The 19125-nt window shown below is 52.8% G+C and overlaps 1 protein-coding gene and 1 long non-coding RNA gene across 8 annotated transcripts in view; both read right to left on the bottom strand.

Moving 5' to 3' along the window:
• BCAR3 (BCAR3 adaptor protein, NSP family member) overlaps positions 1-19125 on the bottom strand; it is a 130897-nt gene that overhangs the window by 21029 nt on the left and 90743 nt on the right. For 5 of the 7 annotated variants that reach the window (XM_045897163.3, XM_064588794.1, XM_045897162.3 and 2 more), the window contains 4 exons: positions 9414-9542; positions 6329-6771; positions 3075-3178; positions 1364-2016 (listed from right to left, as the gene is read on the bottom strand). In XM_045897163.3, the coding sequence (XP_045753119.1) occupies positions 1364-2016; positions 3075-3178; positions 6329-6771; positions 9414-9542 (1329 nt within the window). The remainder of the gene's footprint in view (positions 1-1363; positions 2017-3074; positions 3179-6328; positions 6772-9413; positions 9543-19125) is intronic. The other 2 variants (XM_045897164.3, XM_064588796.1) reach the window with 1 other exon arrangement.
• On the bottom strand, positions 8339-9407 carry LOC135364149 (uncharacterized). Its single transcript, XR_010410846.1, has 2 exons — positions 9260-9407; positions 8339-8552 (listed from the first exon to the last, which is right to left on the bottom strand). It is a non-coding gene; the product is annotated as an uncharacterized LOC135364149 (long non-coding RNA).

Genomic DNA, 19125 nt, shown 5'->3' with positions numbered 1-19125 from the left:
CCCGCTTTCACGTGAGGTAAGCACTTAATATGACCTGTGAGCCCTGCCCAAGGACACCTAGCCCACCAACGTGAACAAACCCTTGTTCTTCAGCACTGCCCCTCTCCTGGTTCTTTCCCCAGGGCGAGCCCCCCGCCTCCCGCCCCTCCAACACACACACATGGGGACCATCACCCAGGCCTCTTCCAGGTGCTGGGTTTGTGGAGCTCAGAACAGCTAGCACCTGCTTCAAGTTCCTCAAGGCTGTTTTGAGAGGCCTTCTGTCCCCCTAAGAGGCCCATCAACTAGGGACTTCCCAGGGGGTGCTCAGAGACTACATTTCCTGCCGTGAGTCATGACCCAGGAAATTTATTTAGGAAAATTCAGTTCCTAGACAGGCCCTGAACTTTGAAGGTTATTGACTAATGAGCTACAAATGAATAAGGGGTTTAAATCTCACTAAGGCCTTACCTGTCACTCCAAAGCACAGATCTATCTATAACTGAGAGGTAGGTTGAGCCCCTCCCAGCCTGAGACACTTGCTTTCTAGAAAGATCTGTCTGAAGGATAACCTTGCCATGGGGTCACTTATGAACAAAAGCTGCCCATATCTAAAAGAAACGCTTCCTATCAAAATTGATGATGTAAACATATATTCAGTCACACGAAATGATAGTCATGCTATGTTGTTTGGTCAAAGACACTGGGTTTAAAAGAGTATGTTTAGAAAAAAATACAATAAAACAGAATCATCTGTTTAGGCCTGTGGTAAACACATCCATGCGCATGAAATTATTTACATGTATCTGTTTGCAGAGCAAATGTTAACCACGGTGATCATCAGGAAAGTACACTTTGTGTAATTTTTTTCTTTTCTCTTAAACTGTATTTTATAATTTTTCTAAATTGACCAAGTATTACTTGTGCAAAAAATCAAGGGTAAATTTAAAAATGTCTATTCTTAAGTCCATCTTAGTAACAATAAATATGTGTTGAGTGTGTATACGTATATATAATGCATCATGTATAATACAATAAAAATAACCTGGGCTCTGTGACGCCAGAAAGTACATTTTCATCTACAGTCCTCTTTCCTTGGACTTGGCTTTCCCAGTTCTGACGGAGCTGAGGCCAGGGAGGACCCTGCAGCTGGCGGGAGAGGCCTGCCATCCCTCTGCCCGAGGGGAGTTCTACAAGCTTCGAGCCCGGGCAAAGGTTGTCCCAGGCCTGTGCTTCCCACCCTTTAAATACATCCCCGCCCAGGTTATCTTCTGACTTTTTCTCCGAGCCACACATTTCAAGGGTGAGGTGGAGCGAGGCCAGCCTGCCAACTCCTTCCAAACGTTCCGAAGCCAGAACAAAACCCACCTGCCTGGCCACTTACCACGCAGTCCGTGCTCAGCATGTGCTGGGCAATGACCTTGGGGTCGTGCTGAGTGAACAGTTCTTTCGCCCGCTTCAGCAGTGCTGTTTCCAGGGGCTTGTTCTCAGGAGGAAGGAGCTTCGACTCAAAGTCATTGGGTCTGAATGAGGAGGCCGTCTCCAGACGGGGCGGCACAAACTTGGCCTCATCCTCCTCCGGCCCCTGGTCCATCTGCACGGCCGGCGCCGCCCAAGGCCCTGCCCCGTCATCGTCGAGGATCAAGTAGTTGGTGCCGGAGTTCCGGGGACCCGGCACCCCGTTCTGCTTGGCCGTTAGCAGCTCCACGTAACTGTCCTGGGCACAGAGGGGGGGCCTTGCCCCCCTGTCGCAGCCCGCAGCGAAGGCTGGGTTCAGTTCACAGTAGTTGGCGTCTGAGTTGAGCCAGGTGGATGGAGACGCGGGAGCCTTGAGGAAGGGTGCCTTGCAGGGCTTGGGCGGCGGCTTGGGGCATAGCTGGCTGTCTGAGCCCCTCAGGGCCTCCCCTGCCCTAGCGTCCGAGGAGACCCTCCGAACCAATGCCGGGCTCAGGGTGGGCTCGCTGCCCGTCCTGAAAACCGGTGAGTTTGGGCGGGGGCTTGTGTCCACCCCCGGGGACTGCGGGGGCAACTTACAGCCTGTGGAGGAAAAGAGAGGGTCAGGAAAAGCTCAGCTGCGTGGGGAACACAAAGCAAAACTAGAGTGACAACTCCTCAGCTCTCCATTCATGCCCTTGGGTTTCAACTTTCACTTCCCAAAGATAACTCGGTAGGACCTCCCCACGCCCAGTCTAGCGCAGTTCAGAGCATTTTGAGGGCTGGCTGGCTGCACCCCACTTCTGGGGGGATTCTAAATCCCAGTGACTTCCAGCAGCTGGGCTGCAGTGTCATTTTATGGTCAGAGGAGGTTAGTCCAGTCAGAACAGGACAAGACATGGCGCCTGGAGGTCAGTGAGTAATCTAGTCTTGCCCTAAGGAACAGAAGTCTTTAGTCACATAGAGTGAGGGCCTGAGTCACTCTCACAGCCAGGGCGGATCCAGCCAGCCTTGAGGGAGAGCCAGAGGCACCCCAGGAAGGGGGGACAAGATGCTGAGCTAACCCACATAGAAGTGGTTCACCAAAGGGCATTAGGAAAAATCACCCTGTGGTCCCAAGGAAGGTCAGTTATAAAAATAATGAACAACCATCCATGGCTCACTGACACAGTTGCTTAAGAGGTCTGCCCACATCCCACAGCTCCTCGTTCTCTGGCTGCGAATGGAGAATGGAGAGGAGGAGGGGTCCCCCAGGAAGCCCAGCACTGAGCCAGCCCCCTCCACCCAGGGAGGGCACAGAGAGAGCGTGCCTCTGTCATAAAGGCTACCAGTTAGCGGGTGAGCGTGGGTCAGAAAACCTGGGTTCAAATGCTGGCTTCACCGTGGGCCGGACGGGTAACTCTGGATGAGTCATTTCACCTCTGTGCCTCAGTGTCCTCAGCAAGAAGAAGGTAATCATTCCCCCTCTGAAGGTTTGTTATGAGGCTTAAAAGCTAGCTAGCACCCATAAAATGACCTCATCTGGATACAGTTGCACAAACCCCTTACCCTCCAGCCTTGTGTCGTCCCCACATCAGGGGACCAGACAGAGCAGGGAAACAGCCTGAAGGAAATCAGGCTAACACTGTCACCCTCCTCCCAGAAAAGTCCCAAAGACCTACCAAGTGGCAGGTAACTTTCCGACTGGTGCGCTTTGAGGGATAAGGCTCTTCTGTCCTGCATGTGATCCAGGGAGGCTGGCTGGCTACCACTCTTCTCTTTATTTCTGAAGCATAAGATAAGTAGAGCAGAAATGTGTCATTAAATCGTAAAACCTTTAGGCAGCGTCATGGAAAGTTTTTAAGAGAAAAGACTGCTTAGAAGGCGAGTGGTACAGCACATCCCAATAGTAATGTCCACTGGAGGAGGAAATTGCTGCTGGGGGCGGTTAACACAGGACTGTACTCTGGGCTCCATCCCCGCGTCCCCACGACCAACCCAGTCAGGTCCCAGGCTGCCTCCTCTGAGCCCTTCCAGCCGGTTGAGCAGAACAGAGCAAAGATTTCATGATCCTCTCAGGAAAATCTGATGAACTGGAATGTGTACTTTTAACAGAGCTTAAAATTACTTACAGACCCAGGAGCAGTGACTTGTTTAACTAAAATGCGTTTTCCACCATGCCTCGTGGTGTCAGTTAGGAAGGAGGCTGTGGGGCAGTCTGCATTTCAGCGCAAGTCACCATGTCCCCCAGACAATCCGCAGGATCACCCAGGGAGCCAGACACTCTCATCCTCCTGGAAGGACGAGGGCCACACAGCCGGCCTCCTGCTGAGCTGGGGAAGTGCCCAGGCCTTCACTAAGCCGGGCGCTGGGAGGCACAGGGTGCAGCCCCCGCATGGAAGCGGAGAGATGTCACTCTCCACACAATTTGCTGGCACCCCTCTGCTTCCCTGCCTATTCAGACTGGGAGTTTCTCTAGCCCCCACAAACAGAATCTCTTCTTTGCTAGAAGAGACTGCACCGCACCAGTCAAGTTGTAATGAACTTTAATCAGCCCTCCCACAAGCTTAGGTTATAGAAATTGAAAAGTTCTTTCCTACCTTTGCAAGCACCAAAGGAAAAAGCAAACAAACCCCCCCAAAAAAACCCCAAACGCCCAGCAACAGAGAAATTCCAGCAACCCCTCAGAGATAAGTCAGGGCAGAGGGCAAATTCCAAAAGGCAATGGCTTCGGCCAAACGGTATTTCTGCAGTGATCTTCAGAGCAGCCAGACTCCACTGGCCCAGAACCCCCACCTGGGGCGCACCCCGCCAGCCGGCCAACCAGCGGGCCGGACGTCAGCGAAGGTGCGGGCGCCCGAGGGCGCGGGGGGGAGGGAAAGGGCAGGGCGCTTGGCAGCAGGAGGCGCTTCCCTGCGGAGCCCACCCCACCCCCACGGTTAGACATTCCCGGCCCTGCAGCTGCCCAAAAAGTAGCAGGGCTTAAAAAACTCTGCTTTCACTGGGCAATCAGGCTCTGTTAGGCCTGCCTCATTGACCGAGAGGCTTTCTCAGTCTGTCTTTCATGTCTTATCTTTAAAAAATAAATTTCTATTCTAAATCCGGGTCCCTGAGGGCAGACCAGGAGGCAGGCCTTCCTGCCCAGCACCGCACTGGGCAGGGGTTCTGGGCATTGCCCAATACTCCCTGGCTCTGGTCAGGACATTACCTTTTTCTTCCTCCGTTGAGCAGCCAATCCCCACACTCACAAAAGAAACAGAGGAAGAAGTACCCCTTTAATATTTTTAAGGGATCTCCAGTCCGTTCTTATTACTAAGAAAAGGAGAATTTCTATGTATCAGTTCTTGCCTCCCTCCCTGCAACTGAGTCCTACATTCTACTGCCCTCCAGAAAATAATATTAATTATGATTATTCACACCTACATAGTCCTTTGGCATTGTTCTAAGCACTCTGCAAGTCTTCGATCATTTAACCCTCACAAACCCCATCATTCCAGCTGGGGAAAGTGAGGCCCAGAGAAGGTAAGTAGCTTGGTTGGTGGCGGACCAGCATCTGTGGCCAGGCAGGCAGCGTCCACAGCCAGACTCTGACTAACAGGGACCCGGAGCTCTGTAGCAGCACATGGCCTAGTTTGTATTACTCAGACTCCTGTGTTTTGCTTCTGAATTTTTGCATTCTACCAATTACAGTTCATGACATTTCCTCCTGTCCAGAAAGAAAACCAGTGAGCGCAATAAAACATGTAGGTTTAGGTGTGTAAGTTTAGATGCCAGGGAGCCAGAGAAGGGGGGCTGTGTTACCCAGGGACTGGAGCTAATCTACACCCTGCCAGGCCCGCCTTTTCCCTGCTCTCCTTTTCTGGAATGGGCAGAGAGCAGCACGGACACCCAACTCCATGAGAGACGGGTCCTATGCGAAGACAGCACGCGCCACTGGTCATCGAGGGCAGGGCGCCTCAGCTGGGCATCCAGTTCTCTGGAATCTTCTCTCTCCCACCCCCAGGTTCAGGGCACAGCCCTCCAGTCTCTCAGTGTCTCCCATCTTAGGAATCCCATCTTCTCTCACCGAGTCAACCACCCTTTCCATGTGGACTAAGCCTTCAGGCTGAACCCCCTCCCAAACCCCCAAACTGTTGCTGGACACTGGCACTCAGAGATAAGCCTACAGTTGAGTTTCCTGCAGATGCAGCAACTGGTTTTTCCTCTGAAGTCCATCCCCTCTGAGCCCTCCTGTGGTCTCCCACTGGCCCTTCTCCAACCTTCCCCCCACACACGAGAGTCCCAGGAAGCCAAGGTCCCAGGCTCTCCCTCTACTACCCCTGTACAGCCTGACTCTCCAGCCTCATTGACTGGTCTTCCTGCGCCAAGCTCCCTCCCTGCCCCTGCAACCCATCGCCACCCTGCTCTATTCTCAGGACATTCACCATGTCATGTCTCTGAGGCGCCCTCAAACCATTTAGCCCGGCTTTAAGGCCTCCATGATCTGGCTGGGGTCACCTTCCTGAGCCCGCCCCCACCAGCCCCTTACGTGGGCCCTTTGCTTGAGGCCCACCGATCTACCCACTCGAAGCAACTCTCATCCTCTCCTACTGCTCCACGCATGCTCACGCTGAGCCCCCACCTGGAATGCCCTCCCCTCTGCAGGGTCTGTCCAAATTTCCCCTAGGCTTCAGACCAGCCGGAATCCTCCTTTCTGCACAAATCTGCCCTGGCCAACCCTCCCCTTCCTCAGCAGCTGCCTCATTTCACGTGGGCACCAACTCAATCGGGAACTCATCCCTCATGACAGCTATTCCAGTAACACTTGGCATTCTCAGCAACACCTACTGTTCCTCGGTTCCCGGGTGAGCCCCTCATCTGCCTCACTGAGGCCGGGCCCGTCCAGAGCGGCCCCGTCGGCCCCAGCACCCGCACCCCCGACGGGGCCCTGACCCACCTGAGGAGGTTTCCCTTGGGCGAGCTCTGCTCCCGGGCCTGGACGCCGCCCACGGTGAGGCTCAGCCTCTTGCCCACGTCCGGCCGGCCGTCGGCCAGGCTGCCGTCCGGGGCCCGGCCCGGGGAGGTGCCGTAGCGCTCCTGCAGGCAGCGCAGGGGCACCGTCCTGTTGATGGGCTGGAAGATGATGGCGCCGCTCTGCTGGGACACGGGCCGGCGGTTGCCCACGTAGCAGCGCACCAGGCCCGGGATGGAGTCGAAGCTCTCCGTCTCAAACTGGTACTGCACACGGCTGTAGGCCTCGCTGAGCCGCAGCACCGTCCGGTGGATCTTGAAGTGCTGAGCCAGGTTCTTCCACTGACAGGTCAGGACGAAGTTCCCGGGGCTGGACAGAGAGTCACGAACCAGGAAGTCGCCATCCCGCTGCACGAGGTTTTCTGACACCTTGGGGACAAAACGGTGAGCGGTCGGAAAGGCAAGCGAACATTCCTTTTCAAAGCGGCACCGCTCTCCGCGTCTCCGGGCCAACGGAGGACAACGCTACTCTGTCTCTTCCTCTTCAGGCAGCTCTTGAGTTTTTCAAACGTCAGGTTCTCAGAAGACCCCCTCCTGCACCTAGAACTAGTAGCCGCCCACCTACCGCGCGCTGAGGACTACTGTGGGTGCCGGGCCCCCGGAGGGAGGGAAGCGGGCCAGCGTCCCCACCGGCGCGGAGCTCCCCCCAGTCTACCTGGGCGAAGGCAAGTAAGCGGCAGGTGTGGTATGTCGGGTGTTGTAGAGGGAAGGAAGAAGTCAACCGGCAAGGGAGATAAGAAGTGCCTGGGAGGGGACGAGGGCTGCTCTCTGAGACAGGGTGGTCAGGGGGGTGTCATAAGAAGACGACGTGTACGCAGACCTGAAGCAAGTAAAATGACAGAAAACAAAAGAAAGGAGAAAAGGCATGGCCAGGGAGCCTGATCCCTCCCACCCCCAACAGGCGGAGGAGCAGGTTTTGTTGGCTGGGAGGAGGGGTCCACACGCAGGGGGAGGCCAGGCACTGTAGAAGCGGAGGCCTGAGTGCGGTGCTGGGCACACCACTCGCTGGAGGGCCTGTCACCAAGTCAGCTCCGTGTCTCATCTCACTGGCGGATTATATATTTGCATACGTAATCTATGCAAAGCACCAGACAGTGCCTGGAACGTGGTAGGTGCTCAAAAATTGTTAACTATGGAGATGCTGATGTTTATAGCAAAAGGAGGATCTGTACTGTGTTGGAGATGGTCGTTCCTAGAGCCAGACCGCCTGGGTTTGCATTCTGGCTCTACTGGGTGACTTTGGACAAGTTACATCTCTTTGTGGTTTAGTTACATCACCTGTAAAATGGGGATAATGTCACCTATGCAGTAGCTACAAAGATTTCATGGAGTAAAGTGTTAGCTGTAACTACCATTATTACTGTGCCGTTCGACAACCTGAAATGATGTGTGGCCGAAAATCTATACGCGTTGCAAGTGGGAAACAAAGTTTATGCTCACAATAAAGAGAAGGATGGTGGTGACGGTCATCAGTTTCATAAAACTTTGACATTTCTCCCAGGATATTCCAACATTGGATCAGTTTGCGTAGAAGAGTGTGCTACCATGGTTACCTTAAAATTGTATCTTTGCCTTAAAAATGTGTTTTCACACAGAAATTCCATTTCTTGGGACTGAGCCTGAGGAAATAATTATAAACATAGTAGTTATCTTAAAGGATGTTGGTGAGGGTGCCCACCAAAGAGTGGGGCATGCATACAATGGACATACACACAATGTAGGATGGTGTAGAAGACTATCTTACGGCAGAAGAAAATGCCTAGAACGTATCATTAAATGAAGACAATGGGCTGCAAAAGTCTATGTGGTATGATCTCATACTTGCAAAGCCTGGGAGGAGGAATTATATCAAAATGTTCAGAGTGGCTATCTCCAGGAGAGAAAATTATGGGTGAGAGTTTCATTTTCTTCATTTTATACTCTGTATAGTCTACAATTTTATTTTTTTTTAAATATTTTATTTGACAGAGAGAGACACAGAGAGAGAGGGAACACAAGCAGGGGGGAGTGGGAGAGGGAGAAGCAGGCCTCCCGCTGAGCAGGGAGCCCGATGCGGGGCTCGATCACAGGACCTTGGGATCATGACCTGGACCGAAGGCAGACGCTTAACAACTGAGCCACCCAGTCTACAATTGTGAATCAATTTTAAACTAAAAAAAAAAAAAAAAAAGGAAGTTAGAATAGGGATTATTTGATAGTGCTGAGAAATCTGCTACACTAAAAAAAATTGTCACAATATGATGCCCTTCCCCCCATCCCCCACCCATCCCCTTTCGGTCATGTTGTCCTGGGTGAATGACTGGCCAGATCAGGTTACGATAAAAGCCCAAGAGAAATTCTACACCCTGATTCTGCACTTACATTTTTCAGTTTCCATACTCTTAAAAAAAACCACTCACACCTATCACCCCAAAAGACAATCACACAGAGTACATTCTAGGCTGGGGGGCTGGGGTCGCTGGTATAATTCCTCTACTTCCTAGCTCCTGCCAGGGGCCCAGGCAGGGGAGGGATGGAGCATGAACAGTCACCAGCCCCACGAGGGCACTGGCCGCCTTGCTGCCCTGTGCCACCCGCCCTGACGATAGGCTCTCTTCCTCTGAAATCAAACTACTGCCTTAAGAGAGAAGCTCCAGACGGTAGGAGGCTGCCGGCAGCCGGCCAGGAGTTCAGTGATCTGAACCACAGGCCAGCCTCGTACCTCCTCAGATGCTCCCCCTGCGGCTACGGCCTCGGGCCCGCTCCAGCTTTGCAGACCGCAGAACACCGGCCTTTCCTCCATCCACCTCCCGGGCCCGGGGACATGTGCTTTGGGTTCCTGACCTTAGTTCTTCCCAAGGTCTTCTTGGAGACAGACCTACGTTACTACAGTCCGCTTTATTATATTTGCTTTTAGCTGAACTGGGGCTTGCTCCGCCGGGGGGGTGGCGCTGGAGGGTGAGCCCGCGGGGTGGGCAGTGTGGTGGCGTGTGAGGCTGGCCGGGCGCGCACTGGCAGGAAGGCGCGGGTACCTGGCGGGGGATGCGTCCATGGTACCAGGCGTGGCTTCGCAGGTCCTCGCTGCTCAGCAGCAACTCCTCCTCCAGCTCCTTCTTCAGCCGCTCGGGGGTCCTGTCCATAATGTGCCTCTCCTTGGAGAACTGCAACACAGGATCACCGGTGACGTCCCCCCGCCCTGCCCGGGACGGCCAGGCCCGCCAGCTGGAAAGGCCCGCCCGCCTCGCGGTTAGCTGCTTGGCTAATCAAGCCAGGATATGCCAAAAGCCTCGTGCAGGTAGGGAAGCCTGGATAATGATTACAATTAGCTGTGACCTTTCCCTTCTCCGGCTGCAAGTATGTAGTAACATTTTCAGCTACACACGGGGACTATGAGAGGAGACGGGCGAGCTGTTCCTGTTATCAGTGGGCTCCGAGAGCCGCTGAAGACAAGGGGCGCTGGCGAGGGGGCGCCACAGAGAGATGAGCAGGGAGGGAGGCACTACTCAGCCAGGGGACCTTCCTCCTTCTCCCCGGGGACTATCCGCACACGGAGCCAGGAAGGACAGCCGTCCTCGGATGGCCCATGGTCCGGAGCCGGGAAGGACAGCCGTCCAAAGCGCAGTCCCCAGGCTGATGACGGTAATGGCCCCGAATTCTTTGCTACTGGCAAACTGCAATCAGGAACTGAGTTCACCTTTAGAAACATTCAGAGCAAGCGGACAGAAGAATTTTGTCTCTTGAATCTAACAACACAAGTCTGACTCTGTGTATTTTGTCTTTTTAATTTCATTTTTCTGATATTTCATTTTTATGACAGATTAGAACTTGAAACTTGAAAAACTGGTGTCTCGCCTCTGAGGGTTTGAGAATCGCGGATATAGGTCGCCGCACGGTGGCCGGGGCGGGAGTCCGGGAGGGCCACACTGGCTCCAGGTTTCATTTAGAATCCACGCCCACTTTCATGGGAGCTGAACTTGGACACCTGCCTGGTTCCCAGCAAAACCAGGCTCACGGATCACTGGCTGAAGGTCATGGGAGCAGGAAAACGCTGGGTCCTTGTTTTCCCAAGTTCCCCAATTTGGCCTCAAAAGCCTCTAGGAATCACCGGATTCTCATCCCACTGCTCTGCACCTCAGCCAGGGAAGAGGCTGCACCCAAGGGAAAGGAAACAGACTTGGGATTTTTACAGCCCTCAAGTCTCTGTGGGCACACTGGCCCAGGAGGGCGCCGGCTGCAGAGGATTCAGGGCCGCTCAGAGTGGGGCTCTGGTTTCCCAACTGCTCACTTCTCCCGCTCCACTTTCCCACCACCCTGCCCCACAGAGTGGACTCCTGCACCGCAGAGATGCCCACGTGGGCCATGCCAGCTGCCCACAGGCGTCCGCAGCATCCCACATCCATCAATTATGCCCAGTCACATCTGAACACAGCTCATTGGGAAGACTTGAGTCCAGAATGCAGATTGTCAACTAGGCCGCATTCACTGATAGTTTATTATCTGTCTTGCCTCCCACTGGATTTTAAGTTTCACGAGAGCAGAAACCCACCTGCCTTCCTACTGCCCTGCAGCAATGCCTGAACGTATTAGGCTCTCCTCGGTCACTGAATGAACCAATACCCCAAGATGAGGTCTCTCTAGCCTTTTCTTCGTTACAGAGCTTCTCCTCCTCAATCTCAAACTATTCGAAGCCCCATGTCAGCTGAGCATGTTGCCACACAACTAAAGGATGTCATTCCCCAATTTTCCTTGGCCAAGGAAAGGCGCACTGCCGCTTAGTGGGACTTCTAAGCTGAGATGTGACGGCTGGAACTGTGGCGCCATCTTGGACACGAGGAGGGAGCTGCATCCTCCAAATGGGGCAGCAGAGGCCCCAACAGGCCCAGATCCCTCACAACGGTCCCAGATTGCCCACCTCCAGATATTTCGTGTGATCATCTGTCCTGTTTGAGCCCATATTTTGGTTGTTCCTGTTACTGGCAGCTGAACTAAAATCCTAACCCATACTATGACCCTAGCTTCTATTTGGCCACCCTGACAGTCTTTACGCAGAGCCTGAATCCCTTGTACTGTGCCCTGGGCCCACTTCTTCTTGGCCCGAGCTCTGAAAATGTAGTCATCAGGAATCATACCCCCTGTGTAACCCTCCACTCAAACTGTATTCACCCAGACCCAAAAAGCTGTTCCCTTATTTCTCTTTACAGCCAGTCTCCTTCCTCCCTGATGCCCAATACCCAGGCCACTTCCCACCATCACCCCCTCTCTCTTCTTCTCAGCATCCTTCACAAATAGCAAGATTTCTTAGCATTTTATAAACAACAATCCTTCATTCCAGATTTTGAAATAATACCGCTTTATACACTTGTTACCAGAAATATAAAATCTGCTATCTTGTTACTTTTGCCCTACTTCCTTAGAGGAAAATCCACAATTATTGTTCTCCCCCCACTGTGGACTGTGGAGATGGGGCATGATAGGGCACTGCAGGAAAGTACCAAGGGAGGAGAGAAAAGGGGGTCAGAAAGATTGACCCTCCCTTGAGATGGAAACTCAGACTTCAAAAACTGTGCCCTTCAGCTCTTGCATAATTTGTGCAAAGTCAGGAGGTTACACAATTGACTAGATTTATAATTTGGGGGAGAGGGGAGAAGGAGGAAGAGAGGGAGGGAGGGAGACAGATCCAGAGCAAGCAAGCAATTGCAAGCAAGGGCTCTTCATTTCAAACCACTGAGAGCCGGTTCTACTACATTAAAAAGAGCCAGGCTGGCCTCCGGAAGCCTCCACCTCAGCAGATGATGTGGGCAACATCTCTCAAACAGCTGAACAAGGCAATTCAAAAGTCACCCACGTAGGGTCGCCCTCATGATTACGTTAGTAGTTATTTTGGGGGTGAATGCCTTCTAGAACTTTCACATACTCTTTAAATCACACACATTAATGCATCTTCTAATTATTTTTCCGAAGTGCCTGTAATTTGTGAGCCTTGCCCTTGCCAACTACGATTGTGCCACTATATGTAAGGACTTTGATGGGCTGTCAACTTCATGGTGGGTGAGGGGTGACCATGTAGGAAAATTTGGCAAAATGCATCCATTTGCATCTTTGAGAGCACTGTGATGGACATTTGTGCTCCCTGGGGACCAAGCCCGACATTCCCGCTTCACAGGATAGGTCACATGGGACTGTGATGTCGGCAGAATTCTGTCGGCTTGCCCCCAACAACCAGAACTTCTGCTAACAGTGCGCCCCTCCACTTAACTGCGGCCATCTGGGCCGAAGATGAATTTCCCCCTGAAATGCAGCCATTTCAGGCATGGCCTAGGCTAGTTCTGGGGTCTTTGGGGCCGCAAAAGAAATTCTAGCAATTTAGGGTAACACACAGTACCACTGCCCTTGGCAATGGCTTTATCTCTTCGGTGTCCTCACCGGCGTGCTTTGAAGTTCTGACTGATTCCACTAATGCCCTAAGAAGCCTCCTGGCCTTCCTGAGATTACCTTCTGAGGAAAGAGCAGAAGAGAGAAGCCCCTACTCCCACAGTTACATGCATCATTATCTTATGCCCGGCCCAGAAGTATGCATGAGACCAGCCGAAGAGGAAGTACAGGTCCCCGCCCTCCAGCGCCCTCCCATTTCGGGAGAGTAAAGAGCACACAACCCCTCATACCAATCTGTCCCCGCTCCTAGAGGCTCATCTCCCAGCTCATCTTTCCCAACGCTTTCCCGTTTGTTTCTGCAGACATCTTATGAACGCAATGTGCCTCCAAGACTGGACCCGAGTCATTCTCAGTCTTCTGCGCGCACGGGCCAGCGGGCATCTGTGACAGAGGGCACCGTGGCACCCAGAGCCGGTACCATATAGCTGGGCTCTCGCAGCAAGTTTACACTGAATGGAAAGCAGTCCTGACTGGTCCTTTGCATTTTATGTTCTTCAACCACCAGAGAGACAGATAGCAAGAAAACCCATGAATAATTGCTACCTCACCCAGATGCTATAAATGTTACTAACAAGCACATTATAGTATACACCTTCTCCTCCATGCTCAGGTTCTCTAACTGCTCTCCCCTGAACTGGAACTTCATGCCTAGAAGGCAAGTCTGATTCTGCGTTACCCGAGCTCCTTATGTTGAGGAGAGGAGGTGGCAGTGGGTGGGCTGGAGGCAGAGTCCAGTTTCTCTAGCCCCCAGCGCAGGCTCCGGATCCAGCCATGCTGAGCTCCCCCACCCCCCACAGTAGCTGGGGTGCACCCTCCAGAGAAAGCGGAGCTGCTAGGCTTTAGATCAAGAACATTCTGCCCGTGAGCTCTGCCAGGTTCATTCGAGTGACCAGATCCACCCACGGCCCCCAGGAGAGAAAGATGTGGGCGGGCCCCACGTCTCCTACTCCGAGGCTTTGCCTGAATTGGATCTACCAGAAATTTGAGAGTTCTCTCTGGGGGAGGAGAGGGGTGCAAGAAAAGGGGCTATGGACGTAAATTAAGTAATCAGAATACCTTGAGCAGGAAAGAGAGGTAACTACTATAACATGGTTTCCCACTCACTTGGCTCCACTTCCAAAATTTCATCTTGTCCCAGTCATTAGTTCTGGGGGCTGAGATGAGGGAGGTGAGTTGATAACTAGGGCAAATGCAGGGAGTGGATGAGGCCCACACCTGTCCTACCAAACTGAAGTTTAGTTAGAAAATTCATTCGTTACCGGAATTGTTGCTTTTCAGGGAAATCTGAGTCCAGCTACCTCCTTCCTGCTGCCAGCCTCTTAATAACCCGGACGCCACAGCACAGTACGTAAGCACGGCCAGCCCTCTCCCTCCATCCACGGGCCACGTGCCACTGACTGGCTGTGTGGCTTTGGGTAAATGACTTTACCTCTCCACAGAGCCTCAGGCTCCTGGGCTGCAAAATGGGGATGATAGTACGTGACGAGATGTTAATCAGGATGGAATGGGTCCATTTGGGGAAAGCACTCACAACATCCCTGGGACACAGCACGGTTAACTGTTATCAGAGACACACCAGAATGCTACCCATCTGGTTACAGGAAAGAAACGCTTCACCCCAGAGGTGCTTTCAGTCTGATGCACAGATGCGTAGGGGGTGGGTGCCTGGGAGGGAAGCAGTTAAGGAAACCAGCCGCGTGTCCCCGAGCTGCCTCGCCCGCCCGCCCGCCCGCCCACCACCTCTGGTCCGGCTACACCGCCAGGATCAGTCCGAGCTTGCTGCAGCCTGCTCCTAAAATCATGCCTATCGCTCTGAATCTGGACTGAACGTCTCTGCAGCCCCACACAGCCCCAGCAAGTCTGTTCTTGACTGGCTGCAACAGCCAGAGCCAGGGGATGGTCGGAAAACACATTCTGGACGTGCCGAGCCAGTTCCACAAACGTGCTGGGAACGTTGATTAACACGGAAACCCACATTTCAACAGCTCTCCCAGAAAGAAAGAGCTGTTCCAGCCCAGGAGGAACAGAGCGCGGGGTCTCCTCTCGCAAGGGCTGCCTGACATTGGCGCCTGCATTTCAAATCAGGCGCAACAATGGGCCCGGGCCTCCTCAGAGGAGGTCTGCGCTCCTAAGTTTGGGGACGATGGATGGTATGCACACAGTAAGCTGTGGGAAAGCCCCAGAGAAGGCGTGACACTCATTTGCATGCAGGAGGCAGCAGAGCCGATTAGAAAAAGATGTCATCTGCATTATAATTTTTATTTTACTCTGTTCCTACCTCTAAGAGAAGCTTCCTGGTTCCCATAGAATTGTAAATTGTGCAAATCACCTGGGAAAGACTGGAAAGGCACCACTTTGTGGCCATCAACAATCATGGCCAAGCAATATGCCAACGTATTTGCTGGCAGGGGATGACACCCTGGGCCCTACCCTCAGGAGGGCACAGTGCTCTCGGAAGACCACACGCAGAGCAACCGTTGAAACTCAGCCCTGAGCTCTGGAGACACACTGCCCAGAACTTATCCCTGCCCTTCTGCTCTGGAGCCTGGGCAAGTTACTCCATCTCACTGGCCTTCGGGTTTCCCTGTCCCAATGAGAAAAGTCGCTGTGGCCCCATGTCGGGGGGAGGGGGGTGCGCCATGGGACTAGAAGCATACAGTTGCTGCACCTCACACTGACCCACCATGTGCGGCCGACTGGTGGAGAATGAAATCCGCGAGCAGAGAGAAGAGAAACAAGAGATGGAGGGTGTCCCGGCAGCACGCACGTCTAAGCCCCAGCTGACTCCAACCACCAGCAAACTCCCCTTGTGACCTAAGCTAGTTTGCCCTGGACTCCTGTTACCTGTGCCAAAGGGGTCCTGGTCCAGAAAGGCAGGGATCAGATGGAGGGGAGTCGGACACTGAGGGGTTAGACCTTCACACTCCAGATAGTGAGTCACCGAAAATCTCTGCCTAGATTTTCAACAGGCAACAGGTACAAAAAAAAGATGCTTTTAGACAGATCAATCTGGCTGCCGTGGGCAGAAGGGCCCGGCTGGGGCCCAGGGCACAAAGCCAGTTCGAGACTTTTGAAATGTGCTGATGATGGCCAAATTTCTATCTCTAGCCCTTGGGGTGGGTGCTGGGATACTGACCAGAATCCACTCCAGAACTTGGATGCCGATATAAATCAATGGAACCCATCTCTGCAAAGCCCGCCCTTCTCCCCCTTTCCTGGTCACTGGCCCCTCTGCCCTCATTACCCAAACGAGAACCCTCAGAACAGGCTCCATCAATCAAGAACCTCCGGATTCTACCTCTTACCAAATGCATTCTAACCCCCACTGAGGTTACCGGGTTCTGTTCTCCCTGAACTTCTGCAGTAGCCTCCTAACAACCTCCCTACCCGTCTCTGCTCCTACACTCTACCACCCACTTATCACAGCTTCCCGGCTGGGAGATGTTAGTCAAGGGGTGCCCCAGCGAGGGCTGACAGGAGACCCAGAGACTCTTCTAGCACCCCCACAAAAAACCGGATGGGCTCCTATGCCTGGTTTTTACTCTCCCAGGGCTCAGACCTGGTTCCGGGGGGACAGAGACCCCTAACCTGCCCTGTCCTCCTAGACCCCTGAACTCCGAATGCATTTCTTTTAACCCCAGTGAAGTGACCCACCCCCTTTGCAATATACTGACGCCGCATACCGGGATCCATGTCTGAATCCGCTAGAAGGCCTGGATCACAAGAGGGCTATGGATGCCTATGTGAGGACAAAGTAACTGGCAGAGGTTTGACCGGGGCGGGGGAGGAACGGGCCAGGGTACTGCCGTTCCGCAGTGGGAGTCCATGAGTCGGCAAGGTCACCCCCGCAGAGGCTCCTGGCAGGAGTCCAGGCTGGGCAATGGGGAGAGGACAGAGTGGGAGCTGGATGAGGCAGGCAGGGGCCTTGAAGGCCTAACTAAGCCAATCTGTTCTTCTCTAATCCACTAATGACAGCTAGCCAGTGAGGCAGTGTGGTCGGCGGGACATAAGCTCTTTGAGGACAGAGGCCAGGCCACATTTGCCTTTGGCTCCCCGAGCCTAGCCTCGTGCCTGGCAAACAGCAGGTGCCCAGTAAACACTTACTGACCGGAGCCAAGCTTCCTGTCACCGGATGGGGAAAAAAAGAGAGTGTGGAGGTCAGTCAAGAACAGGTGACCCTGGCCACCTTTCTAGACTTTGCCTACCTTGCTTCTGTACGCGCCAAGAGGGTAAGAGGTCTCACTCCCTGGGACTCCCTGATCTAAGGCACAGAAAGCATGGGCACCAGCACCCGGCCTGGTGCCCGGCAGGCGCTGGCTTGAAACTATGTAGAATTTGCAAGCCCTTTCCAAGCAGGCTGGTAGCCACAAGAATGGAAAATAACTTAACTGGAGAATTTGTTTTTAAAGACTTATGAAATCCATCGGAAGGTTGTAGAGATAACTGGCGTCTGAGACTTGAGTTCTGATGGAATAAAAAAGCTAGAAGTTGGAACAACCGATTTCTCCTTAGGCATGGGGGGAAGGGGGAGAGAGAGAGAGAATGAAGAGGGAGGCAAGCTTCTGGGCTATTCTATCCCAGTCAGGAGCGGCGAGCCAGAGCACCCAGATTCTACCAGCTCTCAAACAAAAGCTTCCTTTCTTCTGCCCTGGGCGGTTTATTCAGTTGAGGGAGAGGTCAACAACAGTCCAGGCCTCTCATCAAGTAGCACCAAACAATTCGATTCTGGAAATCGAATCCAGAAATTATGATCACAAACAACACCGTAAGTGTGCCTGGTGTTGTGGATCATCACACAAAATTGGTTTATTTTCTGAGCGAAGCCTGCATCCTCCTGCGAGCTGCTGGGAAACCCCTCAGGACGTGCCTTGAGTGGGACAATGCAGGAGTCCAAAAGGACAGACCCTCATCTCGAATCCACCGAAGCTGTAATGCCCTGGAGCCTGCGTCACTGCAGTCCCGAAATAAGCACGAACATACAAAGGGACTGAGCTCCCACTCTCAAAAAGCACGCACTGGATAACCGTGACACAAAGCATTCTGAAGCCTTGCTGAGGCCGCCACACACAGGACCGTCCTGCAAGTAAATCTGCCTAAAAATGAGATTCTTTGGAGATGTCAGGCACTCGGTGCCTTTGAGTCCCTGCCCTGTGTTGAATTTCAAGCAATGGACTAGTTTATAATCAAATTCCATAGTATATCAGGGGCTTTTTAGAAGATCGGGTGCTATTTTTTACCACTGAAAACCTGCATAAATTGATCAGGAACCCACAGGATGAATAAAACCCAGTTACTCCTGCCACTCTTAACCCTGCCCACCGGCCAAAAAGTAAAAATCCAGTTCTCCCCGAGCTTTAAGCCCAGCAACCCTGAGCAGGACCCCTCAGATGTTTTCATCGGAGGCAGAATGGAAGGAAAGAAGGTAAGCACTGGTGGCAATCTTCAAGCCTTGATATGAAACAATTTGTATATTAGGTTCTGTGTCACCTTTTATCGACACTCACTTTCTTTTTGGCTTGCCTAAAAATATTTTGTTATACTCCAAAGATAAATGAAGAAAGGCTTGAATGTTCTGATGCAGCTCTCCCGCTGGGTGCTAGGCTAGACAACCAGCATTTCCGTGCTAATGACTGTGATTAAAGCCAAAGGCTTTAGTTAAGTAAACAATTAACTTTGTAAATAAAAGCCCAAAGAGGGGGAAAAAAATGTCAAATTAAAGTTTTAAATATCCCATTTAGTAGACAAAAGCAAATGGTGGCATGGGCAATTGGGCATTTCAGCCTGGTCCAGCCCAGCGCGTGGCACACGGCGGCCTGGCCATCGGCTCTGGGACACGTACAGCACGCAGCGGCACTGTATCCAAGGAGATGCCCCTCACACACAGCCACGGAAAATCTCCATATTGATTGCAACGGCTGCCTGGCAGATGGCAAGAAAGTCGTTGCGGAGAGGTGCCTTATTCGGATTCACGCGCAGGTGCTCTCTGGGCTAGAAGGGAGAGACCCCGAGCATGTCCCCACCTTTTAAGTGTTGGGCTGTTGATAAATGGGGACCTCTGGTCTCACCGGGGCCCCTTCCCCTGAGCCTGCTCCTTTCAATCCTTACATTAAAGCTCAGTGAAACCCGGGGCTAGATTTGCTGGGAGACGCGGGCGTGGCTAAGAATGACTCCGTGGCCTGATGGGTCACAGCCTCTTTGAGGGGACAAGACATCTGAAGAGCAGCAGTTTGGTGCAGTTCTCAGAGTTCTCTAGCTTATGTGAGGTCAGCGAGAGGTCTAGCCCCTTGTGAGAAAGGAATCAGTAGCGAAGAC

This window comes from Mirounga angustirostris, unplaced genomic scaffold (genome assembly GCF_029215605.1).
Source record: "Mirounga angustirostris isolate CCGP_5_RB_7025 unplaced genomic scaffold, mMirAng1.0.hap1 SCAF_4, whole genome shotgun sequence".
Taxonomy (NCBI): Eukaryota; Metazoa; Chordata; class Mammalia; order Carnivora; family Phocidae; genus Mirounga; species Mirounga angustirostris.
Note: the sequence above shows the minus strand (reverse complement) of the source record. Positions and strands in the feature narration are given on the sequence as shown.